We start from the raw sequence: 12110 nt of genomic DNA on the forward strand, positions 1-12110 counted from the left end.
ACACATTTTGTAGGTTTGAAGTAACAGAGAAGGGATAATTCATGAGAAATCATGACGCTTATGTAATTTAAATTTTGGAGGAGACACACTGCTGGACCACCAGTCTCACAAGCTTACTAGGTAACCTATTGATTCATATGAAAATACTGGGGGTGACAAACCTACGAAAATGTTGACTTAATTTGTCATTGCGCTTTGTTCCACGCTCGTTTTATTACATCATTTCCCCATTTTATCTCGAAATTCTTCATTATGACGATATGAACATTCACTTCTGCAGATTGCAGATTAATACATGGGACATAAACCGTCTCCACCAGCCGCTAAACGCGCACACTCCTGAAATGTGATTGGCTAGTTTGTCCTAATGGGGCGGAGATAAGCGGAACGCGGTGTTAATAATACTCCCAGCGATGTGAAGTGAAACTCTCAGTCATTGCTGTGACGAATGGAAAGGCTGTGTTCGCTGGCATAACTTAAATTGGTACTTAGGCGTCTTCAGAAAAACTCAACAAGCATATGGGGATAAGGCAATATAATCAAGTTGTGGATATGCGTGGATATTGTCTTTCGATATCTCCGAGGATGCATTAGAAGTCAGTGGTTTATTGTCGCAGATGATCAACAGGTAAGCTTCTGTTATGCACAGTCTAGAAACTTTCCTCTTCCTCGCTTTAGGGTGTCGTTGCGAAAGGATGAAAGGAAGCTGATTTTCAAAACAGCAACTATTGCAGTACATGAGCGATGACTACACAGTAAAATAGAAGCGCACGCCTCGTTATGAAATATGAAAGGATGCTTCGGCGAAAGTTAGGAACATCTTGTGCTCGATAAAATGTGACATGACGTTGTGGTCAGAGGCTTAAATGATATAGGCTATAGCGTACTACCTAGTATCTTTTATAATTAATATATTCAATAGTTTGTCTCCACTATTAGTAAGACTGGCTATTCGTATCGTGAAGTGGCAAGGATTTTTATATTTCTTGGACTACATGTTTTAATATATTAATAAAGGAATAGTTTTTAAAATGTTAAAGAAATCAATATTTTATTTATTAGGCTATCGATAATAATTAACCTACACAGATGTAGTAGATGAAGTCTACTACAGTAGTGCCATTTTGATTTGATTTTAATTTAATCCATTGCACTTCTCGAGCTATTTTAAGTTTTTAACACGAATTCATTTCTGTTTAGGGAGCATGGCAGATGTTATATTCCAGTGGAAAATTTAAGTAGCCCATAGCTATCACGTGCATAATATTTATTTGTATTCATGTTCGTGCAAATATTTAAGAGTGTCCCGTCAATGGAATGCAGTTCCCGGTCCTAGTAGTTCGTGCTTGGCCACAACAGTTGCGTCCGCTGCTTTTGATTTTAGAAATGGTGCATCGCGTCTGCAACCCCCCCGCCCCCCATCCAGAGCGAATCCACGCGCTATTGTCGGGCAACCATGTGTTTATATTAGAGACGTCAGTTCCCAGGGTTTATTGTGATTTTAATTACTGGACTACGGACCATGAATGAATCACCCTTTTTTTAAAAAAACAAAAACTTCCTTCTCACACCGAGAAATATTTACACTGTTTTTGTGCAGCACCTGTTCCCGTTTATAAGTGCAAACACGAAGTCACTGACCAAGGGGAGAAAATATAATGCAGTCCAGACGCAAAAATTTAACGGGTCAGCCCAGATTGTTTTGGGAAAATATTACACATGTAGGATAAAAAGATGAATTAGGCGAAACCATAATTTCAAAAGATACAAATAATGTTTTAAGCAATATAAACACCATAATAACCTATACAAATCGTTAAATGCTATAGTCCAGTGTAAAATAATAATAATAATAATAATAATAATAATACTGGAGAAACACAAGAGAGTACATAGGCATACATTTGAATATAGTTTATTATGAAACAGGATGCTTAAAATTGTGGCAGAGAGGATTTCTTTGAATTTCTATCATCATCATCATCATCATCATCATCATACTCATCATCAGGGGGCTGTCCCCTTGTCCACATTTTTTTTCTATAGAAGTTCAGACGTGTGACAGGTCATTCCAAACACAGCACTGCTGGACACTGGATACAAATCTATTGATCTCTTCGGCAACAAATAGAGTGTGTTTTATGTAATCATTTTCCATTAGTTTTTTTTTTTCCTTGCACCTTATTTGTATGAAAGCAGAATGAGTGGGAGCTTCGTCAGAGCCTAACAGGGCCCTTGCCAACCTGCGTGCTCATCCACGGCAATCTTGACCAGCACAGAGGAGAATTGCTCTCTTTGAGGAAGTAAAGTTTGCAGTCTTAGGAGTTACCTTCCCAGTTTTGCGGGGACAACATAAGACAGTGTTCCCATTTATGATGCATGAGGAAGAAGACCCATCTGGAAAAAACAAGTAGTGTCCATGTGCACAAGTTTATTATTCAAAGAAACAGGGAAATGTGATATTTGTGTTGCCTGGTTACTTTTTTGTCAGTTATTAATGCAACAATTGTAACACTGCTGGCACAGACAAGGTGCCTGATATAAGTCACTCTTTTTATTGTAACGAAGATGTGCTTTTCCATGAATATTATTCTGTTGGACATGCCTTTGTGGAAATGCCTTTGTGAATCCCCCCCTGCTGCTGACAGCCAGTTCCACCTGCTAATAGTTTCTCATGCCTTTGTCTGCAGGTTGCTAATGTCATAATCCTGATCTTGTTTTGTTCAGATGATCTTTTTTTCCCCTCAGCCATGAAAAATCTTTTTGGACTTGTTATGGTTCTCTTGGTTGTGTTATTTGCACTGTTAGATGATGGTGTCTCCCTGTCAGTTGTGATAATGATATGTTGTGCTTGATGAGTCTTGGTTTTAGTTTTGGTTTTAGCTCAGTTGTAGTGTTAGATTGTAGGGCAAGTTTAAGACTGATATCTGATCCTTACTTGGCTTTGTAACTTCCATTCATCCATTTTCTGTAGCCACTTATCCTTGACAGGGTTGCAGGGGGTGCTGAAGCCTATCCCAGCGTGCATTGGGCGAGAGGCAGGAATACACCTTGGCCAAGTCACCAATCTATCGCAGGGCACACACACCCTTCACTCACCATTCACTCACACACTCATACATTTATATTTAGAGTCTCCAATTAGCCTACCTGCATATCTTTGGACTGTGGAGTAACCGGAGGAAACCCACGTGGACACCGGTGGGTTTCCTCCACACACAAACTCCACACAGATTCGAACCCAGGGTCTTTCTTGCTGTGAGGTGACAGTGTGCCGCTACTGTGCCGCCACAATGCCGCCCAGGCTTTGTAACTTCTGACAGACAAATGACATTCCCCTGGCCGACTTAAAATAATAATAATAATAATAATAATAATAATAATAACAATAATAATAATAATAACAATAATAATAATCATCAAGTGTTGACTTGGCAGATTATGCCATTAATGCCTTGCCGTTGTCTGACCACCGCATGTTTGATGGTCACTTTGAAAGAGAAAATGTCGTACGAGAACTGGGGAAAAAAGCTATTATCTGCATAAATTGGGTGTACTTTTTAAATGCCCCAGCTCCCATTATCTTGATGGTGGCTTTAGTGACAGACACGGTCTCATTAACCATGACTATTATTAATTTAATTGTTATTGGCATCACTGGTTTTTCCTCACCCCTCATGAATGTTACATGTGTTAACAGACTCGATAGGTGACACATAGGCAGCCCAGAGTAATGGCGCTCAATGGAATGGTATTCTTTTGGTGATCCGGAATAGATATCTGCTGTAGAGTTACAGAAGTTGCTAAATAAAATTGCTCAAATTTGGTCAAAAGGAGTGTGTACATTATAACAATTAAATGTAATGATATATTGTGTGACCATGTTTACTTTCCCTTATCGAGACTATATTTTAGTTTCACATGCATGTATATGATTGTGCACTTTTTAACAGTGCTTAAATTTAAATTATGGTGTTAACAAGTAAACCATGAAATTTGTACAAAATAAAACAGGTAAATTATCACCGTTCACATGGTACATGAACAAAAAAGGATCCCTTGTGACATAGCAAGAAATGCTCCCATTGTCCCCAGTAGAGCCAGTAGACATAAATATCCCATGTAAGGGACTGTAGAATGGGTGTGGATCCTTCCAGAAGACCTCTTGACAATTCTGAGTGACCAACAGAACAGCAGACAAGATTTAAAACACTGGCAGTTGTGTTGCGTCTGCATGAATTATCGCTGGTGCGTAGAAAAGCATCGCATAGCCAGAGGTACTTTAACACTGCCTTCACCCTGCTGCCCCAGTCAATAGCAGATTGCTAATTAGTTTGTCATTGTGCCTCAGCTACACTGGATTCAAGGTTATGTAAGTGTCGTTCACAAATTTACGAAACACACTGGGTATAATGAAAAAACTGTAAAATGTGACATTGGAAAGTACTGTAACAGGTGCTTCCTTCTCTAACATGGCAACCTATTTTAGGTTAAAAAAACAGGCACAAGAAATTACATACTTGTGCATGTCGATCTATACAGTATATAAATGCTTGATATAAGGCAACATTATTAACTGTGTGTGTGTGTGTGTGTGTGTGTGTGTGTGTGCATGTGTGTTCATGCATATGTGTGAATATCTGTGTGTGTATGCTATGTATCATAGCAAGATAAATGATTCACAAGCTTGCATAAAAATAGGAAATGTCAATATTTGTATAGGTTAAACTGTAGAACATCTGCAGCCTTGCTGTGATTGGACAGCCTTCAGCATCAATGCCGTGAGCCTGATCTACTGTATCTTTGGGGGTTGTAGTACTCACAGTTGGTGGATGCTCAGTTAGGGTAGCACAGACTCCTGTTAGCATTTCCTTCCCTTGTGACAAGCTCCAGCTGAAATACTGCAAACAGGACCTGCAAGATGAGTTCACTGGTAATTAACTGGCAGGAGGGGATTAGAGGAACAGGACTCATAATCCAAAGGTTACAAGTTCAGTTATGAAAAACATATTTGACTTTGTTGTAGTTCACGTTATATTACATTTTTATATTGAGCAGAGAACTTATTCCAAACAATGTACGCAGATTCCTTCTAATTTACTGTAATTATTTACATACAAACAATTTATGCAGTTGGAATTACACACTGTCATTTCAAGTACCATGCTGAAGTGTACAATGGCAGCTTGAGAAGGCAAACAAAACTACTTTGGTGAAATGCCCACCAGCATGTCTTAAAGTGTAAAGTTGCATTTGGAGATATCTGCAAACAGTACATGAAAGCTGAATAGAAGCTTATTCCAGTGCAGTTTCACCGTAATCAATGTCAACTTTGTATACAAAGTTCATGAAAACCTCTTCTTTTAACTTTGGAAGGGTGACCAAAGAGCATGGGCGATGCATTATTTAGGGAACAGGTAACCATATACAGGAAGGCAGAAACCTTTCCTCTTGTTTCCGTCAATTAGTCTGACACAGTTTTTTTCTCTCTCTCTCTCTCTCTCTCTCTCTCTCTCTCTCTCTCCATTATTCTTACAGCACACTTGCCTGATGAGATCCGGAGTGCCGGAGGCAAAGGTCTGAGAGACTCTGACACCCTTCGGCTTGGCTGTCGAAGCCGGCAGAGGCGACCACCCCCCCCCCCCCCCCCCACTTCCTCGCGACTTCCTGCACTCGGCACAACCTACGGATTCTGGCCCCCCCATTCCCCCTCGCCCCCTTCACCACCCCCTGGTCCTGCCCGGTCCTTCCCATTTCCCGTGCGTGCTGGACCCCGCGAGAGTTCAAAACTGTTTCTCCAAAGGTTCTTCCAAAAACTCAGACTGTTCTCCAAGGCGGACTTGGCGCAGCCGTCCCCGGCGCAGGGGGAGGCGATGGGCAGCGCGCGGACCCACCGCTACAGCATCGTGTCCTCTGAGGAGGACGGCATGAAGCTGGCCACCATCGCCGTGCCCAACGGCTGCGGCAACGGCCAGGGCAAGGTGAGCACGCGGCGGCAGCCCCAGAGTCGCTTCGTGAAGAAGGACGGCCACTGCAACGTGCAGTTCGTCCACATGAGCGAGAAGGGCCAGCGCTACCTGGCCGACATCTTCACCACCTGCGTGGACATCCGCTGGCGCTGGATGATGCTCATCTTCTGCCTGTCGTTCCTCCTCTCGTGGCTGTTCTTTGGCTGCGCCTTCTGGCTGGTGGCCATCTTCTACGGCAACCTGGAGAACAACCCGCAGAAGTGCGTCTCCAACGTCAGCAGCTTCACGGCGGCCTTCCTCTTCTCCGTGGAGACGCAGACCACCATCGGCTACGGCTACCGCTACGTGACGGAGGAGTGCCCGGTGGCCGTCTTCATGGTGGTGTTCCAGAGCATCGTGGGCTGCATCATCGACGCCTTCATCATCGGCGCCGTCATGGCCAAGATGGCCAAGCCCAAGAAGAGGAACGAGACGCTGGTGTTCAGCCACCACGCCACCATCGCCATGCGCGACGGCAAGCTGTGCCTGATGTGGCGCGTGGGCAACCTGCGCAAGAGCCACCTGGTGGAGGCGCACGTGCGGGCGCAGCTCCTCAAGTCCCGCACCACGGCCGAGGGCGAGTTCATCCCGCTGGACCAGGTGGACATCGACGTGGGCTTCGACAGCGGCCTGGACCGCATCTTCCTGGTCTCGCCCATCACCATCGTCCACGAGATCGACGAGGACAGCCCCTTCTACGACATGAGCAAGTGGGACCTGGACTCCTCCGAGTTCGAGATCGTGGTGATCCTGGAGGGGATGGTGGAGGCCACGGCCATGACCACGCAGTGCCGCAGCTCCTACCTGGCCAGCGAGGTCCTGTGGGGCCACCGCTTCGAGCCCGTCCTCTTCGAGGAGAGAAGCTACTACAAGGTGGACTACTCCCGCTTCCACAAGACCTACGAGGTGCCCAGCACGCCTCTGTGCAGTGCCAGGGAGCTCGCCGAGAAGAAGTTCGCCTCGTCCGGCTCCAACTCCTTCTGCTACGAGAACGAGGTGGCGCTGACGGAGAAGGACGACACGGAAGACGATGACAGCGGCGGCGGCAGCGTGGGGCCCGACGGCACCAACACGGACGCCGTGTCAGACTCCGGGCCCAACCAGGCCATGGTGCCCCTTGAACCCAGGCCCTTGCGGAGAGAGTCAGAAATATGACCGTTTGGACAAACCGAACAAAGGTTCGAGTTTCCTGAAAAAAAAAAAAAAGGAATGTAAAAGCTGAACTACCCCTCGCGCCCATGGCTTCTGAGCCCAACAGAACGGCTGTGAGGGAGGGTGGGGAGGGTGGACCGAGAACTTAAAATAAGAAATAAGAGTGTTATTCTTGAAAATATGAAAGGTTGGGAGGATGGGGGGGACAGAGGACACAGGCATAGCACTGTTGGGTTTGTGCACAGATACAGGGGCAAAAAGCTGTTGGAGAAAATAAATGTTAGTAATTGCTGTTTAGTAAATAAATAAATATATGTGGATAAGCAAAATGTGAAGGGAAAGAAAAGGAGGAAAATAAGACAGTGTAAACTTGAAAAACTCATGGGAATGTCCTGTTGTTTATCTGTCCTGAAAAAACGAATATGATGGGTTCAGTAGCACGATATTGTTTTCTGTGTAGGTTTATATGCCTTACTATGAGAAGCTGCTATAGATCTTTTTCACCTTTATCTTTTTTCACAGTGTTTTTTTTTTAAGTAAATGAAAAGCACTTTAAACAATCAAGTGCCCCTAGAGTAGGAAATATATTTAAAATGTCATAATGAAAACACCAAAGAAATTTTCCTCTTTTTTTGCACAGAAGTGACATGAAATATGGTCTCAGTCTAGAAAGTTCTGAAACCTTGTTTTAATCTGACAAACGTTCATGCGGGAACAGCACTGGCAGCAGCAAGCGGATTCTTCTTAGAAAGAGAGAAACGGCTGGGATTTTGAGGAACCTCCGTCAAGCTTACCCCTAGCGGCAGACATCTTGAAACCGATTCAATGCTGTGACTGCCAACATTAGGTAAATATTTATTCTGAAAGAGAAAAACGATAACCCCTCTAATGGAAAGTAAGAGTTGAAAATGTTCCGATCTCTGTGCAGGCTTCGTAACAGTGCAATTCCAACCACTGACGCATGCTGTCGTTGCTCTCCATTTGGCCACGGTACTGTAAGTTGACACCCGTTGCAAGTAAACTAGTACATGATCTGTTAATGAGCTGGCCTCTTAACAGAGACACATACTTGTTCTCTTTTTTAAAAAAAAACATGGCTTGTTAAAGTGAAGTGATGTATTTGTGGTCCCATGGCACCCAGTTTTTTAAGTGAGAGATCTTAATTATCAATAGCGACTGCAACATCATTGAAGAAGCTGAGCCAAATGTGTTGTGTAGCGTGTACATGTGGGTGTGTTGGAGGTGGGGAGTAGCACTAGCATACATGTTTGTCAGAGCAGGGCTAATGTGAGAGCATGTACATTACACTTGTAGGTCGAGCCGTCTTCTTCTTGACTAAGTATAGCATAGCCTTGCAACATGAGAATCTAGGCCAGAGTCAGAACAGCGTTCATAAAAATGTGAAAAACTTAGCATTAGGCACTTTAAGGTGTCTGTCTGCAGGATATTTATGGATAGCTGCGGTGGGGGGTTTAGGGTGGGACAGTTTCATAGCAACATGTCAGCTTTCGTTGAGCATTGCGGGACCATTAGTTTGGTGGCAGACCACATCCTAAACCATGAAGACATCCTTGTCTGTAAACAACTGAGTCAATGAAGGTTAGTGAAAAAGCGCTGCTAAGTGACACACTGAAATTCAAAAGAAAGATTGAGGGCCGAAATATACTAAAATGAATTATTTAAAAAAATAAATAAACAAGAAATATTGTTTTTAAAAACCCAGGGAGACTTCTGTTTCTTAACAAGTAAGTCAAGCACTGTGCTTTTGGTCTGTTAACCAAAGATGGGGCACTTCTCCCCCTAATAGAATGGTTTATTTTTCGTGTGTTTTTTTTCTAATTCATCTGTAAATATAAGAAGATATTTTCATATTTATAGCCAAATGTAAATATGAGTAGAACTTTGTGAAAAAGACAGAATTAACCTGTTGTACTATAAACCCCTATAAGTACCCTTTCAGCAGGATAGAGTTTAAGTCCTTTGAGTTAATCTTGTTGGAGTGCTTCTGCTCTCCTTGTGTTTCCAATTCATTTGTTTGAATTTTGGAACTTTACATTGAACAAGCTGTATTACAAGAGAGATTTAAATGTTATACACTCCTTAATTTATTTATTTAAAACTTTTCTCTTTGGTGTAACAGCGAAAGTATTATTCTTTTTTCAAATTAGTATACCTTGAAAAATCTTGAATTCATGATGACAGCATTATGATATAACAACCTCAAACTCGTGTTCATGTCCTGTCAGTGTTCCTGTTGATGTTGGAAAGTGTCTCGGTCAAACGCTTTGAAACGCACAAAATGTTTCTGACATTCTGGTGAGCCTCACTAAAAATAAAGTTACTGTTCTTTTGCAGAAGAGGACCATGCAGAACATACTCCAGATGTTCTCTTGACATCTTCACGGGCTCTGGTTTAGGTTAACTGTTAAAAAAAAGGCAAGATTGGACTGTACATGAAGGACCTTTGGTCTACACTGAATATGGCACACTGGAAAGGCTGTGTCCTCATAGCTTGGGATGAATATCAAACCACTGAGTCACAGGACATGAGCGGTTCCTCCAAGCCTTTAGTGCATCAGCACTCACGAGAACCTCCCCAAAACTCTTTTTGACGAAATAACACACGTAGAAGACCTCTATTTAATCATTACTGCATTTACTATATTTACTATCAAAGACACAAGCTATAGGAAATACAGCATTCCTATTGCAATGTTCGGTTCGTTGTACTCTTTTGTTCTTCTCCTAAACTGAAATTGCCCTAGTCCCACACATTATTTGTGTGCTGTTTCTATGAAAGTGGAACTTGGGGTAAATATATGGATATATATATGGATATGCGCCAAAAGTACTGTAATCTCCTGGTGTTGTGGTGGTGTGTGCTTCTCTGAGCCAGAAGAGTGCATGTAGTGATGTCTAAAGGCTAGCATCTGTGCTAGTATCATTGAATGAAGACCTTGGCAGCATTTTATCTATTTTTTTGTGTTGTAAATACTACATCATTCACATGTTTTTTTGTATCAGAGTCTTCCTAATGTATAACAAGAAACATGGAATGTACAGATTTTTTATGTTCTGGACAATCTCGTTATTATTATTAATATTGTTAATATTATGATTGTGTACCATTTTGCTTTGTTTTGGGTTTTTTTCCAATAAAATGGCAAAAGATTATAAGAAAAGACATTGAGTGAAATGTTTCTCATAAACATAGCAAGTACAGACAGATATACTCTAAACAGTGGTTCTTTCTGAGAAAAAAAAACAAAAAACGCTTGAATAATTAAGCAGTCAAAAAAAAAATTCAAAATATGTGCTTTTCAGACACTGGTGGCGTCCAATGTGTCTACTTTCCGTTATAGTAAAAGCAAAGTTCCATTTTTTAAAATGGCACCCCTCACTCCAATTATTCAATGCAAAAGACATAAAGTTTTCCACATCCACTGAGGTGAAAAGGAATTATTTGCTAAACTAAAGCCGTCAATCTCGCTGATCATGAAAAACAGGTTACAGGACTGTTACCAGTGCTATGAGCCCTCTCTCCAGTTACATTACCTGTCACCCACTTTGGATCTCATGTACGGTTTTGCATGGAGGCCTCACGCCTATTCCACACTGTCAAGTGATAGGAATAAGAACACAGAAGTGTGCATGCCCTATTAAACTGTCTCTCTGCCTGTGGACCTTGTACTACACGCCAGAAGGCCTTATATGGGAGATATTAGTGGACAAATATGCCTTGAACAGCACTGGGGCTTCAGTGACAGAGCGCACGCTGTTAAGCACGCACAGCTGTTTATGGTGTGCATATGCACACGGAACGCCTGAGTAAACATTTTAAAAGAAGAGCTTTTTTTTTGTTCTTCTTTCCCATGAAATTGGTCCTTAATCAAAGCTCTGCAAACAATGGTGATTGGTGGGGTACTGGAACAGTGTCTGTGGAGGATGTAGGCCCATATAAGAGAGACCGGTGGCCTCGATTTCAGACCGCACCATTGCACAGTGGCTCCTAGTTACCCACGGACAATTAGGACTAAGCAATCCTTTCGGGGGCGTGGGAGAAACAAAATGGCAGTTAGACTTGAAAAACCCTAAAATCTGCAGAATCATTAGTAAAATCACAAGACTCTTCCACAGGAAAACCCAGAGATCAACTCAGCGAAATCACTGTGGTAGGATAGTCTGGCCTGAGAAACTGCCGATATTGTACAATTGATTCTGCAGGCCACACAGATGGGTTCTGCATGGATTTATTACCCATTTATTTTGAAATAGGCCTTTTCCTTAAACTTTACAGTTTAAGGATTAAAATAATTCATTTAATTTATTCACAAAGTTAGTAATCACAGGCAAAATATAGTATCAAATTTCGGCAATAGGAAACACATTTCTGTATTGTGCAGCGGGAAACGAAGGTAAACTTACATAAACAGCACACCAGATTATCCAGCACCCTCATATAAATCTTATTGACAATTGCTAATTGAGATTGACAGCCGGGCAAGGTGATAACTTGTCCACGAGTGCAGCACACTACTATTATGTCCATACTTGCAGTCTTGGTGCAAGCTAGGACTAGTGGGCCTCTCCCCGACTGATTGCAAGCGTTCACAATTCCGGGAAGACAAGAGAAACATGGGACCAAAATGATTTGTTTAATGAATTCGGTTTTACATGTTCAAATTTACATGTAGAAATTGAACCAGCTGCCATACTTATTTAAATTTTTAACATTCATGTTCCCATCTCCCCTCTGAGTATAACTGAGGCCGGTTTTGTGGGAGTTTACTGCACCTTGGTGACTGGTAAAATGAAAGTTTTCAGGCAAAAACAAAATTGCCTTGTTGTCCTACTCAAGTGATTTTGGACTGATGGATATTAAACCCATGAAGAATGGAGAATACTTCATACTTAACTACAAACATCTTTGCATTGTCACTGTAAAATAAA

At 42.2% G+C, this 12110-nt stretch overlaps 1 protein-coding gene across 1 annotated transcript; it reads left to right on the forward strand.

Moving 5' to 3' along the window:
* Nucleotides 1–309: 309 nt before the first annotated feature.
* Nucleotides 310–10342, forward strand: LOC118217298 (inward rectifier potassium channel 2-like). The gene is made up of 2 exons (XM_035399189.1): nucleotides 310–628; nucleotides 5539–10342. Exon 2 carries the CDS (start codon nucleotides 5874–5876, stop codon nucleotides 7161–7163), a length of 1290 nt encoding a protein of 429 aa, XP_035255080.1. The 5' UTR covers nucleotides 310–628; nucleotides 5539–5873; the 3' UTR covers nucleotides 7164–10342.
* The last annotated feature ends 1768 nt before the right edge of the window (nucleotides 10343–12110 follow it).

This window comes from Anguilla anguilla, chromosome 17, assembly GCF_013347855.1.
Source record: "Anguilla anguilla isolate fAngAng1 chromosome 17, fAngAng1.pri, whole genome shotgun sequence".
Taxonomy (NCBI): domain Eukaryota; kingdom Metazoa; phylum Chordata; class Actinopteri; order Anguilliformes; family Anguillidae; genus Anguilla; species Anguilla anguilla.

What these genes read in the sequence shown, in the direction of transcription:
- LOC118217298 (XM_035399189.1), top strand. Translation starts at nt 5,874, where the DNA reads ATGGGCAGCGCGCGGACCCACCGCTACAGCATCGTGTCCTCTGAGGAG.